Consider the following 22,900-nt stretch of genomic DNA (forward strand, 5'->3'; position numbering starts at 1 on the left):
TTTAGTTATTAGTTTTATGCTACGACGTTGTAGTGTAAAACTCATAACTACTGACTTTAGAATGCGTTAGGGATCTTGTCGGTATAGAGTGTACCGCTCACTTTTTGGCCTCCCAGGACAGACTCGTAATACCGGCACTATGGAAGTCCCATAGAAAAAAGGGTTTACGAAGTTTACGTAAGCCGGTTTGCGGTAAGGCCAAAAAAGTGTGCGGGGCCCCTAAACCTGCAAGACTCGTAATACCAGTGGGCATAAAAAAGCAGCGTTAGGACCTGTTAACGCTGCTTTTTTACCTTAATGCACAACTCGTAATCTAGCTGACAGTGACTTAAATATATAGAGAAGGATTTAGGTCTAGCTTTACATAGAGACCCTCAAGTATAAGACTACCAGTTATCAATATACAGGCTGTTTGATTATATAAGATGTTTACATTTTGCTGCTTTAACTTTGAAGTTACAATTTGTTTAAAAACTAAAGTGTCGTAAGATTAACATAATGGGAGTTTACCACATATTGTGACTATAATATATCTATTATTTTATAGGAAAGGATTAAGGTCTAGCTCTGCATTGAGACCCTAGGGTGTAAGACTACCAAAATCAAATATTAAGTGGGCTTCTTGGTACAGTAATTTCCATCTCTCTACTTTTTTAATGCCCCAAATTTGTAAGCCTGCTAAATCACTATTGTGTTCCTCTTTAAAATGTTTCGAGAGAAGATGTCCTACAAAACCTCTTTTTATATTATTCATGTGTTCCCTAATCCTATCTCGTAATATTCGTTGGGTTTGTCCTAAATATTGCTTCTTGCAAGGACATTGAATTAGATATATAATTCCCTTGCTTGAGCATCTGATGGTATCAGTGATGTTATATTTAAACTCCCTAATAGTTGATGTTACCTCTTTTTTCTTTGTGCTATGTTTGCATGAAATGTAGGAATAGCAGGGAAAGAAACCTCTTACCATATTCCCTTGTAAATCTTGGTGTTTCCCTCTTTTCTTGTTTTTATTAAATTCGCTAGGGGCCAGCAATTTTTTCAAAATTTTCCGCCTTTTTAAAGATGATATCTGGGTGTTCCTTTACCTTATCTCCCAGTATATGATCCTTTTTAATTAAGTGCCAGTTTTTATTTAGAATTGATCTCATACATTTATGATGTTCACTATACTTAGTGATAAATGGAATGAAGGTCTCGGAGACATCAGATCTGCCCTATTTATAACTTCAATTTGATCAGCTAGTTCATTTAGGTGAATTTCATCATAGCCCCTATCTATGAATTTATCTTTCAAGACTATTGCTTGCTTCTGAGTGAACTACTATTCTTTCTGATTCTCATCAGTTGCCCCTTAGGTATATTAGATACTCATTTGTCAAGGTGACAGCTTTCGATGTGAATATAGTTGTTACAATGAACTTTCTTAAAGTATGTTCTAGTTTGAATCTGTTGTTCTTTTATTTCAACTTCAAAATCTAGAAAGTGAATCTTGTTCTTGCTTATGTCACTAGTAAACTGTAGACCGAGATTATTACAATTCATATCTTCTAAAAATAAGTGTAGTAATTCGCTGTCACCTTTCCAAATGATAAAAATGTCATCGATAAATCTTTTAAATAGTACCAAGTTCGCGCTACATGGGCCCTCTTCGATATTTGTTTCCTCGAAGAAGTCCATAAAAAGGTTTGCATAACTGGGCGCGAACTTGGTACCCATAGCCATTCCTTTTTGTTGTACATAGTATTTACCATCAAAATTAAATGAATTATTTTTTAAAATAAAGTCTATACATTTGATAATGAATTCTGCTTGTTCTTTTAGCATTTTAGGATCTCTATCTAAAAAATGTTTTATTGCATTCTGTCCTAGTTGATTATCAATACAGGTGTACAGAGATGTAACATCACTTGTAACCATGATGTCCTTTTCCTCCCATTTTATATTGTCTATCTCTTTTAGGAAATGAGTTGAATCTCTTAAATATGATAGATGTTTAACATATTTTTGTAGGATAGATTTGTGGCCAATGAGTCTATGCCCGATATAATTGGCCTGCATGGTGGGTCTTTTAAGGTCTTATGTATTTTGGGCAAAAAATCAAAGATAGGTGTTCCTGGATGTTTTATGATTAAAAATGTTTTTTCTTTCTCATTAATAAGGCTTTTATTAAAAGCTTCTTGAATAAGAGTATTAGCTCTTTCTTTCATTTTTCTATAGGGTTAGATAGGAGTCTTTTATAGGTTTCTCTATCTCCTAGGATTCGTATGGCTTCCTTTAGATAATCATAAATGCTCAAAATAACGATCACCCCTCCCTTGCCAGCCTGTTTTATCATTAAGTCTTTGTTCTCTCTCAAATCCTTTAAAGTATTGTATTCTTCCTTTGTCAAATTAAATTTAATATCTTTATTTTTATAGTTTTCCATATCTTTCTTAACTCTATTTTTAAATTGTTTAATATTGACTCCCTTCTCACTTGTGGGATACAAGCTTGATTTATTCTTGAGTGTGGTGTGAGTATATTTTTGGTTTTCACTGATTTTTTTCGCAAGGATTTTTATAAAGTACCTCTTTAGGGTTAATTTTCTTATGTATTGGTTTATATTAATGAGTGTTTCAAATTTATTGATTTTTTTCGAAGGGCAAATGATAGAACTTTTGAAGAACTTGCTCTTGTTTTTCATTCAATTTATGGTTACTTAAATTAAAAATGCCCTTATTTTTGGGGTCACATTTTACCTTGATCTTTTTTGGTTCTCTTCTTTTTTGCCCCCCTCCTCTATTTCCTCTATGTTTCTTTTTCCTTTTTGTTTCAGTCTCCTGTCCTGTTCTAAAAATCCTTTGAAGTTCCAGCTCTTTCTGAACAGTTCTCCTCTTCCCTTTCTGTTCTATCTTTGATGGAATCAAACCTGTTTTGAAGTGGTATTCCAACTTCTTTAGGTTCATAATTATGTTGTCTGGGATACCAGTTTCTATTTTTATTATTATAAAATGTGAGTTTGAGCTTAATTATTTTTCTACAATGGGGATTATTGGTGCAATGTCATAATTGTAATATCATAATTGCACATTCCAAGGAACATATTTGACTTGTTTCTTATACAAATATGGTATCATTATTTTTCTACCTAGGGATTATGGGTGTAATATTATAGTTACACATGCCAAGGAATATATTTGATTTATTTCTGATAAAAATATGGGTATAAATATTTTTATATATATGGATTATGGGTAGAATATCATGGTTACACATGCAAATGAACATATTAGACCTATTTCTGATAAAAATATAGTTATAATTATTTTTCAAAATGGGGATAATGGGTGAAATATCATGGTTACACATACCAAGGAACATGTTTAACCAGTTTCTGATAAGAATATGGGTATAATTATTTTTCTACACTGGGATTATGGTTGGAATATCATGGTTACACATGCCTAGAAACATATTTGACCTTTTCCTGATGGAAACATGGGTATAAATATTTTATACATGGAATGTGTAACAATGATGTTGGTGGGTGAAATATTATGGTTACACATGCCAAGAAATATATTTGATCTATTTCTGATAATAATATGGTTATAATAATTTTTCTAAATGGGTATTATGGGTGGAATATTATGATTACACACTCCAAGTAACATATTTGACCTGTATATGATAAGAATATGGGTATAAATATGTTTCTACATGGGGATTATGGGTGCAATATCATGGTTACACATCCCAAGTAACATATTTGAGCTGTTTCTGATAATAATGGGGGTATAATTATATCTCTAAATGTGGATTATGGGTGCAATATCATGGTTAAGCATGCCAAGGAACATCTTTGACCTATTTCTGATACAAATTTGGGTATAGGTATTTTTCTATGTAGGGAGTATGGGTGAAATATCATTGTTACACTTGCCAAGTAACATATTTAACCTGTTTCTGATAAGAAAGATGGGTATAAATATTTTTATATATCGAGATTATGGGTGGAATATCATAGTTACACACGCCAAGTAACATGTTAGACGTTTTCCTTATGGATAATTTTTATAGATATTTTTATAAATGGGGATTATGGGTGGAATAGCATGGTTACACATGCCAAGTAACATGTGTGATCTGTTTCTGATAGGAAAATGAGAGTAATTATTTTCTACATGTGGATTATGGGTAAAATATTATGGTTACACATACCAAGTAACACATTTGACCTATTTCTGAAAGAATATTGGTATATTTTTGTATCTATGGGATTATGGAAGGAATATCATGGTTACACATGCCAAGGAACATATTTGACCTGTTTCTCATCAGAATATGGTTATAATTATTTTGGGGATTATGAGTGGAATCATTGTTACAGATGCCAAGGAACATTTTTGACGATTTCCTGATATAAAGATGGGTATAAATATTTTTATACATGGGAATTATGGGTGGAATAGCATTGTTACATATGTCAAGGAACATATTTGACCAGTTTCTAATAAGAATATGGGTATATATATTTTAAAATGCGGATTATGGATAGATTTTCATGGTTAATCATACAACATATTTGACCTGTTGGAGTTGTCAGAATAATTTCTGAAGGTCATGCTTAAATATCTTAAATTTATCCATGTTTCAAGGATGATCCTTCTTTTAAAATGAACCGTTCACTTAAAAGTTTCTTACCCTTTGCATTGCACAGAAGCATTGCGCTCACGAGAGTGCGCTTCCATAGGCTCCAAAGGATTTTTGATTTATATAATTCAGTAATGGGTTGTGTTTCAATAAATGCCATTTTCATGTTCATGCTAGTTCTGTTTTTAGGAATTTAATTTATACGATTTATATTTGCTTTTCATGCTCTTATAATAAGTACACAGCAATAAAAATCTTCCTTACAAAATGAAACAACATGGAGAAATAAATAACAAGAACTTTTCCAAAGTGACGCTGTTGACCATATAAAAATACATCATTGACAATTATTTCTTCATGACTAGGTAAGTAAAGAAAGGAGAGCAAATGGTCCGTTATCCCACACCTGCACACTATATATTTACCCTAATAATCAGGAGAACAAACAATCCTCCTTAGGAGTGATGGGGCAATGGCCGGTTTTATGCATAGAAAACAAAATATGAAAATATCACAGTGCAATATATCAAGAAAAGAAAACAGTCCATGAAGTGGGTGATAAAAATGCTCACTCATGAGCCGTAACTGCTCAGTTAACACGGCTTAGCATGGGGCCTATCAGGTTTCTGTATATCCCTTAAAGCAATACTCAGTCCCAACAAGGAAAGAAGGAGAGATAGAATAGCAATAAATATTTATTCCAGATAAAGGAAAACTATAAAAGTCCTTATATATAAAACACCAAACTTGAGTGCAATCAATGTCCCAAAATGAAAGAAATGATACTTGATTGATCTTGCTCTCCCCATATAAAACCTTGCTAGTCCATCCGTGATTCCCATAAATAAAAATAAATTATACCCATCTTTCTATCACAAAAATGACAAATGTGTTACTTGGCATGTGCAACCATGCTATTCCACCCAAAATCCCTTTGTAGAAAAATAATTATACACATTTTCTTATCAGAAACAGGTCAAATATGTTACTTGACATGTGTAATTGCACCCATAATCCCCATGTAGAAAAATAATTAAACACATTTTCTTATCAGAAACAGGTCCAATATGTTACTTGGCATGTGTAACAATGCTATTCCACCCATAATCCCCATATATAAAAATATTTATACCCATGTTTCCATCAGCAAAAAGGTCATATATGTTCCTTGGCATGTGTAACCATGATATTCCACCCATAATCCCTATGTATAAAAATATTTATCAGAAATAGGTCAAATATGTTAATTGGCAAGTGTAACCATGCTATTCCACCCATAATCCCCACATATAAAAATATTTATACCCATGTTTCGATCAGGAAAAGGTCAAATATGTTCTTTGGCATGTGTAACCATGATATTCCACCCATGATCCCCATAAAGAAAAATAACTATAACCATATTCTTATCAGAAACAGGTCAAACATGTTCCATGATATTGCAACCAAAATCCATATGTAGAAAAATAATTATACCCATTTCCTTATCAGAAACAGGTCACATATGCAGTGGCGGCTGGTAACTTTAGAAGATGGGGGAGCACTAGCCCCGCCCCTCAGATGGCTTCACCCATTTTAGTGTGTATATATATATATATATATATATACACACACACACACGATTTAGAGAATTTGTATTAATTTTTTTTCAGTATGTTTATTAAATATGTATACTTGTTTTCACTTTCCTGAGTGCTGTTACAAGATTTGTAGTAAATTGATTGTACTAATTTCAATGCAGAATGGATTTCCTTCTGGCAGTGAGATAGTTAAAAAAAAAATGCTTACAGAGAGGCTGGCCAAAACAGCAGAATGAGCGGGATAATATAGCAAGCCCTTATGACCTCAAATCTCCTAAATAAGCAGCAGCAGGACAGACAAAGGTTAAAATAAACTTGCAGAAAAGATAACACTTCAGAATCAGTAGTAGGGAATGTAACAAAGCACATACCTTTCACAAGGAGGAAACTGCATGTACATTTTACACCGTGTGGTGCCGGTCAGCAGCAGTGTAAACATTGACAGGCTGCTTAGATTTTGAGCTACTGGGAGAGATTTATTTCACCCTGTGCTCAGTGAGGAAGAACACCATTAATGCCCTTTATAAGGAAAAAAACAGCAGAAGGCTGTTGTAAGTCCTCCAGCCCTGAATCTACAATCTGCCTCCCCTCTGCTGCAGTGTACTTGTCACAACACGGCTATGCTGTAAGCTAGCTTGCTCTCTGCAGCTACATATTTTTTCCTGTTTTTTTACTTCTGCCATTAGCCTCTACAAAATAAACTCACTGGGACTGGGAGGTATTCCCAATAAGAACAGAAAAAGTCAGTCAAGTTAAGTAAAAGCTCTACAATGAGCCATGAGAGCTAGCAGATTCAATTCAGCAGATGTCTCTTGTCAGATAGCGGGCCCCGCCCCTCTTACCTCCGGACCGTGTTTTTACTGTAAATAGCCCGCCCTTAGTGCTTAGTACATAACATACATTAAGAAGAGCTATTCTCTGCTGGATCTCATAATATATATATATATATATATATATATAAAATACACTGAGTGTCACACCTGTCACCAACTCACCATCCATAAATAGTTGTGCACGGCCACGGTCTGGACAGAAGTGTGCTAGTAAAAGCACAGGCAGCTTAGAAGGAGCATTGGCTGCGGGCCCCCTGCAAGTTCAGCAACTATGAGCCCGGTCGCAATGGCTACCCCCCGCGACTGCAGTAGTTATGCCCCTGCCTCCTCCCACACATAAAGTGAGCTCTTAGTGTGCGAGTGTCATGTGACAGCTGGCTCTCACTCACACACTAAGAGCTGTGCGGTTAGGAAGGCTATGGGCTGGCCTGTAGGTGGCGCTGCAGTCAATGCAGTTTTAAAGTAGAAAGTACTTTTGCCTATACTTCTATCTATTGCACTGCACAGCATGTGCGATAGATAGAAGTATTAGGCAAAAGCCCATTCCAATTCAGACTTAAAAACTGCAATTTTAATGTTTTTTTAGTCAAAACTGCAGTGGAGCCTGGGGGATTTTTTTTATTTAGTTAGCAAATAAAGTTTAAAAATGTAATTAGTTTTTTTTTTATTTCTCACTCTATTTTTTTTTTTTTGTTCATCAGGGGTCAGGGGGTTTTGTGGGGTCAGGGGGTTCACGTGCTCAAGTGCTCCTATAGAGGAGCCTCCACTGCACATATGTTACTTGGCATGTGTAAACATAATCCCCATGTATAAAAATATTTATAAAACTTTTTAATAAGGAAAGGGTCAAATATGTTTCTTGGCATGTGTATCCATGATATTCCACCCATAATCCCCATTTAGAAAAATAATTATACCCATATTCTTATCAGAAACAGGTTAAAAATCCTGAGGTATAAAATATTTATACCCAATACCCATGTTTCCATCAGGAAAAGGTCAAATATGTTTCTAGGCATGTGTAACGATGATATTCCAACATAAGACCCATGTAAAACATAATTATACCCATATTCTTATAAGAAACAGGTTAAATATGTTACATGGGACATGTAACCATACTAATACACCTATAATCCTCATATATAAAAATAGTTATACCCATGTTTCCATCAGGAAAAGGTCAAATGTGTTCCTTGGTATGTTTAATTATGATATTGCACCCATAATCCCCATAAATAAAAATAATTATAACCATATTCCTTCCTATCGGAAAACAGGTCAAATATGTTTCTTAGCATGTGTAACCATACTATTTCACCCATAATCCCCATGTAGAAACATATTTATACCCATATTCTTATCAGAAACAGGTCAAATATGTTATTTAGCATGTGTAACCATCATATTCCACCCATAATCCTCATATATAAAAAAATATTTATACCCATATTCCTATCAGAAACAGGTAAAATGTGTTCCTTGGAATGTGTAATCATAATATTGTACCCATAATCCCCATGTATAAAAATAATTATAACCATAGTCTTATCAGAAACAGGTCAAATATGTTACTTAGCATGTGTAACCATGATATTACACCCAAAATGCCCATGTAGAAACATATTTATACCCATATTCCTATCAGAAACAGGTCAAATATGTTACTTAGCATGTGTAACCATGGTATTCCACCCATAATCTCCATATAAAAAACATATTTATACCCATATTCCTATCAGAAACAGGTGCATGTGCAATCATAATATTGTACCCATAATCCCATGTATAAAAATAATTATAACCATATTCTTTCCTAACAGATCAAATATGTTCCTAGGCATGTGTAACTATGATATTCTAACCATAATCCCCATGTAGAAAAATATTTATACCCATATTCTTATCAGAAATAGGTCAAATATGTTCTTTGGAATGCTTAGCCATGATATTTTACCCATAATCCCCATGTGGAAAATATTTATAACTATATTTTTTATCAGATACAGGTTAAATATGTTACATGGAATGTCTAACCATAATATTCCACCCATAATACCCATATATAAAAATATTTATACCGATGTTTCCATCAGGAGAAGGTCAAATATGTTACTTAGCAAGTGTAACCATAATATTCCACCCATAATCCCCATGTATAAAAATAATTATAACCATATTACTATCAGAAACCAGTTACATGTAATCCTCTGCATGTGTAACCATGATATTGCGCCCATAGTCCCCATGTAGAAAAATAATTATAACCATATACCTATCAGAAATAAAACAAATATTTTCCTTGAAATGTGTAACCCATAATCCCCATGTTTAAAACATCTATTCCCAGGTTCCTATCAAAACAGCTAAAAGGTGGTGCTTTGCACATACAGTACATGTGCTATATTAAATCAGCAATCTAGTCCTACAAAAGTATTGACTCCTTTTTCTATTATATAATTTACTGTGATTCCATTATACAACTGTATATATCTCAGCAAGTGAATAGTTAAACATTTGCAACTACTGTTTGTAACTTAGTATCAAGCACTGCAGAAAAGAACAACATATTTTGAGTTCCAGCAGAGTCATTACCATGAATTTATGTAAAATATATACTGACACCTAGTGATAGTGTTTAGCATTGCAGCCAATCATCCCAATATGCTGTTTAGTATGTCCCGCTGATTAATGGACCAGTAAAGCCAAAGGTATGGTATATATAGATCATTTGTAACTGTCTCTCCAGCAGTCAGTAAGAGGCTGAGAGCATGCGCTGCTACTAGGGATAGGAAGGGGGGGACTCGGGGCTGCAGCCTTGAGCGGGTGTCCTGTAGTAGGTGACTTACTCTTCATCTCATCTGCACTAATCAGAATGCTGTTGTAACATTTATAGAATTGTCACGTATTGTATTTGTTTTCTCCTTCATGAAATTTTTTTTTTGTCTCTGAGGACCTCTAGTAGTCATTTGTAGAATCGCTTCTCTGACAGCAAATCTAGTTACATTTTTCATGGTTAGTGCTACTGTATGCTCTCAACATTTTTTTAAAAAAAATGAACACTCTTTTTCATAAATTTTAACCTGTCTATATTGGTCAACCTGGTGTGAAAAAATATTGGAGGAGAAGATTGCCATATTGTTAAATAGTCTTAAAGCTGTTTATTGACTACTGTCATCGTTAAAGAAATATCTCTTACTGTGCCATCTGCCCCATTATACCTATTCAGTCAAGATTTTATCTTAAAATTCTACACTTGTTTGAAATGGGGTTTTTTATTATTATTTAGACAAATGATCATTTGCATATTATTTTGTACAAATCTGTACTGCTTCTTAGATAGCTTACTGTCAGCTGGGATTGGGAAACCATACAGATTTGTACAAAATAATATGCAAATGATTATTTGCATAAATAACAAAAGCTACATTTCAAACAATGGTAGAATTTTTATTTAAAATCTTGACTGAAGATGTAATCTTATACAAAAGCCTGGGAAATTTATTCTATCTATTTGTATAATAAATTATCTGTTTTTACATTTACCATAACTACATATATAGATTGGTTATCATATATCACTGCAATATTATCTGTTGCAGGGTTTTGTAGCCCTGATAGTAAACTTTAGCTTTTGGTGCTCCTATTTTGTCATCTTTCCCACGTAATTAGTCGGGTCCTTTGTTAGGAGGTCCCTTTATAGTGAACTTCTTCACTTTTCCGGGCGCAGTCAATTACTCTTGCCTTTTTTAGGTAATCTTATACAATCTAAGTGCTCCAGATGTCGCAGTATCTATTTCTCATAATTTCATTTCAAACTTGTCTCAAGTTAATAATAGTATAAGCGCCCTTTTGTTATACAAAATAATATATTGTATTCCTATGTAATTACAATTGCAGAATTTGACTGTTTAAACAGAGTGTGTGCATGTAGTGTGTGTGTGTGCGCTTTATTCTCCAGGTAATCAGCACAATACAGATGTGCTGGTGCTTAAGTGCAGTGTTTCTCAACCCCAGTCCTCAAATACCCCCAACATGCAAGGTTTTTATTATAGCTGAACCAGTGCACAAGTGAAGTAATCAGCTGACCAGTAACCATGGTTACTAACCTGCCCTCACCCATCAGCTGATTATTTCACCTGTGCACTGGTTGAGCTATAATTAAAACCTGTCCTGCTGGGGGTACTTGAGGACCGCAGTTGAGAAAAACTGCTTTAGTTTAACTGCCTAATTTTAAAACTTAATTTCATTTCAATCTCAATCTCATCCCAGAAAGTGAAAAAAGTTCTCTCTCTGGGGAGGTAAGACCATGCACTATATTTTCTCATTTGTGTTGAATGAGTATAAATAGTGGAATTGCATTTGCCTATGTAACAAGAATTGTGTGTTTATGTGTGTTGTAAAGAATGCTAATTGTCATTGTGTAACCTGCAATTTTAATCATACATTTATTCTACTCTATTGGGATCATATATGTATTTCTCCAGCGTATCATACCCAATGCCTCACTAACCCCTGACCTAACCGCACGTTACTGTATCCCTCTTCACTTCATATAAATAAAGGTTGTCTTAAAGGTACAGTCTACAATAGAATATTTATTGTTTTAAAAGATAGCTAATCCCTTTATTATCCATTCCCCAGTTTTGCATAACCAACACAGTTATATTAATACACTTTTTACCTCTGTGATAACCTTGTATCTAAGCATCTTCTGACAGCCCCCTGATTACATGACTTTTAATTTATTATCTATTGACTTGCATTTAGTACTGTGTTGTGCTAAATCTTAAATAACTTCTCGGGGCTGATTTATCAATGTGCAGGCGGACATCGATAAATGCCGACAGCATACACTGTTGGCATTTATCATTGTACACACATTTCACTAGAAATGCTTGTGCAATGCCGCCCCCTGCACATTTGTGGCCAATTAGCAGGGGGTGTCAATCAACCCAATCGTATGCGATCGGGCAGATTGCTGTCCGCCTCCTCAGAGGTGGCGGATGAGTTAAGGAGCAGTGGTCTTAAGATTGCTGCTTCTTAACTCCTGTTTCCGGCAAGCCTGAAGGCTCGCTCGGAAACAGATGCATTTGGGGATGAATAAATCGGCCCTTTTGTGTATGAGCACAGTGTTATCTATATGGCTCACATGAACTAGCAGTCTCCTGTTGTGAAAAGCAAATACAAAAACATGTGATTAAGAGGCTGTCTGTGTTGGCTTAGAAACAGGCAGAAATTTAGAGGTTTAAATGTTATAAGGTATATTAATATAGCAATGTTGGTTGTGCAAAGCTGGGGATTGGTTAGTAAAGGCAACTCTCTTTTTAAACAATAACAATTTTAGTGTAGACTGTCCCTATAACTGCAGATGTATAATTATGTTTGAATGTTCGAGAATATAGCAAATGGTGCATTATTTTCATAATGTATGTCATTTGTGAATGTATAAGGTTATAGTACAGTCAAATAATTATAAGCAAAAGTGAAGCATGTATCTGAATCAATGTAGTTTTAATTCAGTAAACACAGATTTTGAGTGAAAAAAAAAAAACAAACCTAGCAAACACTGCGCTTTATCCGTACACTTCTAAGCAATAACAACAAACATCAAAGACTTTATCATTTTAAGAATCTACCACACGAATGACATAAAGACTTTTTTTGTTTCTTTTAATTTAGCATAGCACACCTAATTTCATCTTCCCTGTCTACTTGCACTACTTCATATTAACAGAGGAAATACCTTAAAGGGACAGTAAACACCAGAATTTTTGTTGTTTAAAAAGATAGATAATCCCTTTATTATCCAATCCCCAGTTTTGCATAACCAACACAGTTATAATAATATACTTTTTAACTCTGTGATTACCTTGTATCTATGACTCTGCGAACTGCCCCCTTATTTTAGTTCTTTTGACAGACTTGCATTTTTAGCCAATCAGTGCTGGCTCCTAGGAGCTTCACGTGCCTGAGCTCAATGTTATCGATATGAAACACATGAACTAACGCCCTCTAGTGGTAAAAAACTGTCAAAATGCTTTCAAATTAGAGGCAGTCTTCAAGGTCTAAGAAATTAGCACATGAACCTCCTAGATTTAGCTTTCAACTAAGAATACCAAGACAACTAAACAAAATTGGTAATAAAAGTAAATTGGAAAGTTATTTAAAATTACATTCCCTATTTGAATCATGAAAGATTTTTTTTTTACTTTACTGTTCCTTTAAATGTAATAAATCTTCACTCTTCTTTCATATCAAAGGCAACCATTTGCTGCCAAGCTGGAGATCAGGTAAAAGGTAAAGGGCCCTACAGGCATGAACGTTGGTGAATGTTTCTACTGTGAACAAATCAGAATTTACCTTATTTAAAATGACAAATTGCATTATTTTAGAGAATAGAGCAGTGCTTTCCAAACTGTGTGTTGTGACACATTAGTGTGTCAGCGGCAGTGTGTCCCTGCTTCAGAACCCTTTTTTTTTTAATTTACATTTTTTCTAGGTTCCAAACTTTCCGCCTGCCTGCTACGCATATCACATGGTTGACACGTGATTGATACCTAGTCATCTTAACCTATTGGCGCAGCTCAGTGGGAACTGAAACTATTCCCATTGGCACGCTGAGCAGAAGTCAGTGTTTTTTGTTTTTTTTTGCAGCTAGCTCCCAGTAGTGCATTGCTGCTCCTGCTCTTGATATATGAATAGGAAGTGGAAGTATAAAAATGCTTGATGATGAAATGTGAGTGTCTTTATCTAATATTCCACAAAATATTCAGAAACTGTGTTCATCCCATCAACCTCATACAACCCATTAACATAGTAAGTAGCTATTGTTTTTTTTAAACTTATTTTAAAATCTTGCACTTACTTACATACGGTTACTTGTAAATACATGTTGTTATTATATAATTTATGTATGTGTCCTTATCTCTTAAAACAAGTTAGTTTAATCTCCTGCTTGCTAGTACAACTGCATTATTGTGTCGCAAAATGATGTCGGTCTAAAAAGTGTGTCACCGACATGAAAAGTTTGGAAAGCTCTGCTTAAAACTGACTGGGTATGAGTGAAGAAAATCACATATAATGTAAGCAAAATGTTTTTTCGTGTTCAAACAGTCTATAGTGCCTAAGGAAGGTATGTGGATGGGCCTTATTGCAGCCTCCAGATGTTGGAAATTTAGGAATTACCTTCAAACTCAAGCTTCAAAGGACCAGTTTTGTTCTGTGGTTTCTCAGATTTTGAAAGTCTTACACTAAACAAAGCCTCTTCTGGTTTTGGAGACATAGAAATGCTGAAGGAGAATTCCTTTCATATTCAGGACTGGAATTATGGCCTGTTATTTTCACCACCAGGATCTATACTACTAAAGCACATTTTAGTTGGTTATTTAGCAGAAGAGAATAAATAAAAACAGATTCATAAACAAGAATCCTTTTGAATTTCGAGATATATAATTTTTAAGCATATCTAGAACTTCATGTTACATAAACAGCATTGTTTAAGCTCCAAGAAAAAGATCCTGCTGGCTCTCATTGCCTTTGCACATAAGGACTAGAGATTGATCTCAGGAACTTGTGGCTTGCATGGATCTATAGGTTCTTTATGCTTGAAATTATTATAGATTCTGGCACAAATAGACAACTGGTACATACTTTTTTAACACTTCTCACAAGAGACAAAATAGTGCTTACTCCTGGCCTTTGAATAATCAAAGATTTAAGCTTAGATCCATAGAGGGGCCCATGACTTAATTCACAAAGTCAACCTTGCCATCACAACAACATCATGTTTTTGTAGTGAGCAGTAACAGACCAATGTCTGCTTTTATGGATATATCCACAGCACAGAACTTACCTGCCAAACAGCACCCTACCAATCATACAGCTGGTTATATCCTTTTAATTCTGTCCTTCAAACAATGTTAAAGATAGAAAACTTGAGAGCTTCCAGTATAGAAGAAAGTTAAATAATTGAATCAGAAACTGTAATTTTCTTTCCAATGTTCAATATTTCTATCAAAGGAATTATTATTAGGAATATAAGGACCCTTCTATGCAGTAGAAACCAGCTATTTGATTACAAGCATTTTTTTTTACACAAGACCAAAAGGTGCTTAAAAAGTAATATTCTAATGAAATGGTTCTTTTATTCAAACAAAATATTTACCATACATGTTGAATGCCACCTTAAAGGGACAGTCAACAGCAGAATTTTTGTTGTTTTAAAACATAGATAATACCTATATTACAAATTCCCCAGTTTTGTATAACCAAAACTGTTATATTAATATACTTTTTACCTCTGTGATTAACTTGTATCTAAGCATCTTCTGACAGCCCCCTGATCACATGACATTTTATTTATTATCTATTGACTTTCATTTTAGCCAATTAGTGCAGTGTCTGCCACAGTCCACGGGCGTGATCACAATGTTATCTATTAGGTTTACATGAACTAGCTCTCCCCTGTTGTGAAAAGCAAATAAAAAAGCATGTGATCAGAGGTGGCCTTAGAAATTATCATATGAGCCTTCCTAGGTTTAGCTTTCAACTAAGAATACCAAAGAACAAAGCAAAATTAGTGATAAAATTAAATTGGAAATTTGTTTCAAATTACATGCCCTATCGGAAACATGAAAGTTGTTTTTTGGACTTCACTGTCTCTTTAAGTCTGCAACCTCTTGCATTAGAAACAACTTGTTGATCTTAGTACCTATTGTACAAAATCAGTCCTCTAAAGTCAAATTAGCACTTATTATGGAAATTATACCATTATGTATCAGAAATGTAGCCCCATTTTTTACTTCATGATATTGGAAGGTTAAACTGAAGCATCTCAGCTACAGACACATCAATTACTTACGGCTAGATTACGAGTTTTTGTCGGTAATGGTGTGCGCTGCTTACGGTAGTGGTGAGCTGGCTAAACGTGCTTGTGCACGATTTCCCCATAGGGCTGAGCTGGCTGAAAAAAACACCTGCAAAAAAGCAGCGTTCAGCTCCTAATGCAGCCCCATTGCTTCCTATGGGGAAATAAAAGTTATGTCTGCACCTAACACCCTAACATGAACCCCGAGTCTAAACACCCCTAATCTTACACTTATTAACCCCTAATCTGCCGCCCCTGACATCGTTGCCACCTACATTATATTATTAACCCCTAATCTGCCGCTCCGGACACCCCCGCCACCTACATTATACTTATGAACCCCTAATCTGCTGCCCCCAACATCGCCGAACCCTACATTATATTTATTAACCCCTAATCTGCCCCCCCCAACGTTGTTGCAACTATATTAAATTTATTAACCCCTAATCTGCCGCCGCTAACGTCGCCGCCACTATAATAAATTTATTAACCCCTAAACCTAAGTCTAACCCTAACACCCCCCTAACTTAAATATAATTTAAATACATCTAAATAAATTTACTACAATTAAATAAATTAGTCCTATTTAAAGCTAAATACCTGTAAAATAAACCCTAAGATAGCTACAATATAACTAATAGTTACATTGTAGCTAGCTTAGGATTTATATTTATTTTACAGGCAACTTTGTATTTATTTTAACTAGGTAGAATAGTTATTAAATAGTTATTAACTATTTAAGAACTTCCTAGTTAAAATAAGTACAAATTTATCTGTAAAATAAATCCTAACCTAAATTACAATTACACCTAACACTACACTATCATTAAATTAATTTACTAAATTACTTACAATTAAATTAAATAAACTAAAGTACAAACTCCCCCCACTAAATTACAGAAAATAAAAAAACAATTACAATTTTTTTAAACTAATTACACCTAATCTAATCCCCCTAATAAAATAAAAAATCCCCCCAAAATAATAAAATTCCCTACCCTATACTAAATTACAAATAGCCCTTAAAAGGGCCTTTTCCGGGGCATTGCCCCAAAGTAATCAGCTCTTTTACCAGGAAAAAAAAATACAATACTCCCCCCAACATTAAAACCCACCACCCACACACCCAACCCTACTCTAAAACCCACCCAATCCCCCCTTAAAAAAACCTAACACTACCCCCTTGAAGATCACCCTACCCAGCCGGGCACAAGTAGACCTCCAGAGGGGCAGAAGTCTTCATCCGATCCGGCCAGAAGAGGACATCCAGACCGGCAGAAGTCTTCATCCAGGCGGCATCTTCTATCTTCTTCCATCCGGAGCGGGTCCATCTTGAAGACATCCGACGCGGAGCATCCTCTTCCATCCGACGGCGACTGAAGAATGAAGGTTCCTTTAAGTGACGTCATCCAAGATGGCGTCCCTTCAATTCCGATTGGCTGATAGAATCCTATCAGCCAATCGGAATTAAGGTAGGAAAAATCCTTTTGGCTGATGCAATCAGCCAATAGGATTGAAGTTCAATCCTATTGGCTGATGCAATCAGCCAATAGGATTGAGCTTGCATTCTATTGGCTGTTCCAATCAGCCAATAGAATGCGAGCTTAATCCTATTGGCTGATTGCATCAGCCAATAGGATTTTTCCTACCTTAATTCCGATTGGCTGATAGGATTCTATCAGCCAATCGGAATTGAAGGGACGCCATCTTGGATGACGTCACTTAAAGGAACCTTCATTCTTCAGTCGCCGTCGGATGGAAGAGGATGCTCCGCGTCGGATGTCTTCAAGATGGACCCGCTCCGCTCCGGATGGAAGAAGATAGAAGATGCCGTCTGGATGAAGACTTCTGCCGATCTGGATGTCCTCTTCTGGCCGGATCGGATGAAGACTTCTGCCCCTCTGGAGGTCCACTTGTGCCCGGCTGGGTGAAGACGGCTCAAGGTAGGGTGATCTTCAAGGGGGTAGTGTTAGGTTTTTTAAAGGGGGGATTGGGTGGGTTTTAGAGTAGGGTTGGGTGTGTGGGTGGTGGGTTTTAATGTTTGGGGGGGGTATTGTATTTTTTTTTCCAGGTAAAAGAGCTGATTACTTTGGGGCAATGCCCCGCAAAAGGCCCTTTTAAGGGCTATTTGTAATTTAGTATAGGGTAGGGAATTTAATTATTTTGGGGGGATTTTTTATTTTATTAGGGGGATTAGATTAGGTGTAATTAGTTTAAAAAAATTGTAATTGTTTTTTTATTTTCTGTAATTTAGTGGTTTTTTTGTACTTTAGTTTATTTAATTTAATTGTATTTAATTGTAGGTAATTTAGTAAATTAATTTAATGATAGTGTAGTGTTAGGTGCAATTGTAATTTAGGTTATGATTTATTTTACAGGTAAATTTGTACTTATTTTAACTAGGAAGTTATTAAATAGTTAATAACTATCTTACCTAGTTAAAATAAATAAAAGTTGCCTGTAAAATAAATATAAATCCTAAGATAGCTACAATGTAACTATTAGTTATATTGTAGCTATCTTAGGGTTTATTTTATCGGTAAGTATTTAGTTTTAAATAGGATTAATTTATTTCATTGTAGTAATTTTCTTTCGTTTTATTTAAATTATATTTAAGTTGGGGGGGTTAGACTTAGGGTTAGACTTAGGTTTAGGGGTTAATAAATTTAATATAGTAGCGGCGACGTTGGGGGCGGCAGATAAGAGGTTAATAAATGTAGGTAGGTGTCGGCAATGTTAGGGACGGCAGATTAGGGGTTAATAAAATTTAACTAGTGTTTGCGAGGCGGGAGTGTGGCGGTTTAGGGGTTAATGTATTTATTACAGTGGCGGCGATGTCCGGTCAGCAGATTAGGGGTTAAACATTTTAGTTAAGTGTTTCCGATGTGGGGGGGGGCTCGGTTTAGGGGTTAATAGGTAGTTTATGGGTGTTAGTATAGTTTGTAGCACTTTAGTTACGAGTTTTATGTTACGGCGTTAGCCCATAAAACTCTTAACTATTGACTTTTAAATGCGGTAGGAGTCTGGACAGGAGAGGGTCTACCGCTCACTTTTTCCGGCAATCGTAATACCGGCGTTAGGAAAATCCCATTAAATAGATAGGATACGCAATTGACGTAAGGGGATTTGCGGTATGCGAGAATCGCGGAAAAAAAGTGAGCGGTGAACCTGTACCTGCCTAACTCGTAATACCAGCGGGAGTTAAAAAGCAGCGTTGGGACCTCTCAACGCTGCTTTTTAAGGCTAACGCAAGACTCGTAATCTAGCCATTAGTTTGCAGTTATCCAAGAATGGAATTTGGATCTCCTCCATCCATGATAGAACATCAAGATAGAGTACAGTAGATGTAAAGTTCACTAAACTGTTTATTTTATTTATAAAAGAAACATGATGAGATATATAAAGGCGAACATGCAGATATACATAAATACGCATATAACAACATAACATTTCTTTGCATTATCTAGACTTGTGCCAATGGCAGTCTCTTTTAGAGAATAGGGGGACACATCAACTGGGCATCTTTTCTCACACATGAATCTGGAGACACAAATAGCACCAATAAAGGTGTTTAACAAATTCCCATTATAAAAAGTTACAAAGTGAAATGTAGTAGTAGGAAAGCTTCTGTCCTCCAAATGTCCCTTTATACAGAAACTAAAGAATGCATAGAGGGGCATCCTCTTTTCTTTTCTGTCAGCCTGGGGATAAAACTGATCCTGGTAGCAAGTTAGCTTCTGCTTAAAGGGACATGAAATCCACTTTGTTTTCTTTCATTATTCAGATAGAGAATACAACTTTAAAAAAGTTTCCTATTTACTTCTAATATAAAATTAGCTTTGTTTTCATGTTATTCTTTGTTGAAGAGATACCTTGGTAGGTAGCGTGCACAGGCATGAAGCACTACATGACAGGAAATAGTGCTGCCATCTAGTGCTCTTGCTAATGTATAATATTGTTGCAAAACTGCTGCCATATAGTGATCCAGACACGTGCACACTCCTGAGCTTACATCCCTGCTTTTCAACAAAGCAAATTGAATGATAAAAGTAAATTGAAAAGTTGTTTAAAATTGCATGCTCTATATAAACAATGAAAGAAAAGATTTGAGTTTTATGTCCCTTTAAGAGATGAAAGACGCTTTAAAGGGATGCAAAAATCTACTTTTTTCCCTGTGTTGCATCTAAAGAGGGCATTTTAAAATGTTTTTGAGCTTTTCGTTTATTTTTTGTTGTAAAAGGTTTATTCCTGTACTAAGAAACAAACTGTTTGTATTATTATTCTTGTAAGGTGCTAACCACCAATGGTAGATCTGCTTAGCAGCCAGTGAGCAATTAGGCCTTAAGGCCTAGCTGCACTTGCTGTTAGCATTAAAATCATGCAAAGATATGTTTAACAAATAGTGCTCTTTTTATATGTATGATATTTCTTTACTGCATCAAAGAACAGAAAGTTTATACAAGCCCAATATATTTGCAAGGTTCAGATTTTTTATATTTTTATTAAAGGGACATTAAACCCAATTTTTTTCTTTCGTGATTCAGATGGAGAATACCATTTTAAACAACTTTCTAATTTACTTCTATTATCTAATTTGCTTCATTCTCTTGATATTCGTTCCTGAAAAGCATATCTAGATAGGCTCAGCAGCTTCTGATTGGTTGCTGCACATAGATGCCTCATGTGATTGCATTGCTATTTCTTTAACAAAAGATATCTAAAGAATTAAGCAAATTAGATAACAGAAGTAAATTGGAATGTTGTTTAAAATTGTATTCTCTGTCTGAATCATGAAAGAAAAGTTTTGGGTTTAATGTCCCTTTAATACTGTAGCAAACTGGAAATAGATACAGACCTGTTCTGAAGGACAGCGACAATCCTCCACAAGAACAAAAGCACAAAAAAAGTTTATTAAAGGGACATGAAACCCAAAAAAAATTATTTTGTGATTCAGACAGAGAAAACAATTTTTAAAAAGTTCCCAATTTACTTCTATTATCAAATATGCTTTGTTCTCATAGTATACCTAGGTAGCGTGCAGGAAAAAGTACTGCCATCTAGTGCTCTTGCAAATGAATAACATTCCAAAATGAATACTATTAGTGCTGCAGACACAAGCACGCTCCTGGTCTTACCTCCCTGATTTTCAACAAAGGAATCCAAGAAAACTAAGAAAATTTGATAGTAGAACTAAATTAAAATTGTTTAAAATTGCATATCATGATAGAATTGTTTTTGCTTTCACGTCCCTTTAAGTGCAAGTTACACAAACAAAATCTGCAATTTGTTTTTTTTATGATGCAACAAAGTAAAAAATAAGTTTCACGTGTCCTTTAAAAGAATCTGGAAATGATCATCATCTTAATGCTTATGGTAATTTGACATTTTACAAAATTTACCATTGCTCTGTTTTCATAAAATTGCACAAGATTTAACAAATAGACTTTCAAATCTGGTTTCAAATTTGTACATTTGATAAATAAAAACTACATTTTGCTGTTTGCTTTATGTAATATTTGTTGATGCTGCAAAAAAAATAAAAAAATATTAGTAGTATTCTCCTTACCGATCTCAATATGTGTAGAGATGCCACACGCTGCAGTTTGCAACCACAGAAAAGACGACACAAATAACGTACCAATCCACAGATTGAAAGCAGCCATGATTGTAACACAATATCAATGTCTCACAAAACATAAAATGCTGCACTTACAATCTTTTGCGCTTACAACCTTTGGAGTGTGTTGCGCTGTGGCATTAGGCAATTATGTTGACACAAGAGTTAATCTGTCAAGTTCCCAGACACTATGGTGCAAATATTCTGAAAAAACAAATAACCTAAATGTTATGTTAAAATACTAACCAATTGCCTATGTTTACTGAGCTTTCAAAGAACACTCTGATTAGTATGTTATCCTATTGAGCCTATTCACTTAGGGGCAGATTACAAGGGGAGTGCTATTTAATGCTCCTGCTTGAGCGTTAACTGTGCTAGCAGTAAGCTTTTTGCACGCAACGTGTTGTGCTCATATTAGAAGTAGAAAGTAAACTATTTCCGCTCTCATGCTAACCCAATGCGCATAAAAAGCTGAACATAGGATATCGAGTGCATGTTCTATTTATTCATTAATACATATTTCTATATAAATCTGATGGTATTTTAGTAAAATATATATTTATACACATATATATATATAGATGATTATATATAGGTATATATATATATATATATATTCAGATATATATAGGACTATCTATTTATAAATACTTAGAACATATTCTGCTATGTGCAGAACATTGGAATGTTAAATATATACAGTAAATACATAGTTAAAACCTTTATTAAATATGAATATTGCATAATATGATTTTACATGTTTTCATCTATTGCAAAGGGATCCAATGCACTTTCATATATATACTTACACTTAGGGGCCGATTTATCAAGGGCCGAATGGCCCCTGATGCCCTGTTTCCGCATGAGTCTTCAGGCTCGCTGGAAACAGCAGTTAAAACGCAGCAGACTTAAAGGGACACTAAACCCTAAAATTGTCTTTCATTATTCAGATAGAGAAAACAAATTTAAACAACATTACAATTTACTTCTATTATTTATTTTGCTTCATTTTTTAGATATTCTTAGTTGAAGAAAAAGCAATGCACATGGGTGAGCCAATCACATGAGGCTTCTATGTGCATGAACCAATCAGCAGCTACTGAGCCTATCTAGATATGCTTTTCGGCAAAGAATATCGAGAGAATAAAACAAATTAGATAACAGAAGTAAATTAGAAAGTTGTTTAAAATGGCATGTTCTTTCTAAATCATGAAAGAAAAAATGTGGGTTTCATGTCCCTTTAAGACCGCTGCTCCTTAACTAGTCCGCTGCCTCTGAGGCTGCGGTCATCAATCCGCCCGATCCTATACGATCGGGTTAATTAACACCACTAGAACTGCTTGTGCAATGTTAAATGCCGACAGTG

General features: G+C 35.0%; 1 protein-coding gene across 1 annotated transcript in view; it reads right to left on the reverse strand.

The window, feature by feature from the left end:
• GPLD1 (glycosylphosphatidylinositol specific phospholipase D1) overlaps positions 1-21,649 on the reverse strand; it is a 220,839-nt gene extending 199,190 nt beyond the window's left edge. The window contains exon 1 of the mRNA XM_053714797.1: positions 21,484-21,649. Within this exon, the coding sequence (XP_053570772.1) occupies positions 21,484-21,580 (97 nt within the window). The 5' untranslated portion in view covers positions 21,581-21,649. The remainder of the gene's footprint in view (positions 1-21,483) is intronic.
• Between the last annotated feature and the right edge of the window lie 1,251 nt (positions 21,650-22,900).

The sequence above is a fragment of the Bombina bombina genome, chromosome 5 (genome assembly GCF_027579735.1).
Source record: "Bombina bombina isolate aBomBom1 chromosome 5, aBomBom1.pri, whole genome shotgun sequence".
NCBI lineage: Eukaryota > Metazoa > Chordata > Amphibia > Anura > Bombinatoridae > Bombina > Bombina bombina.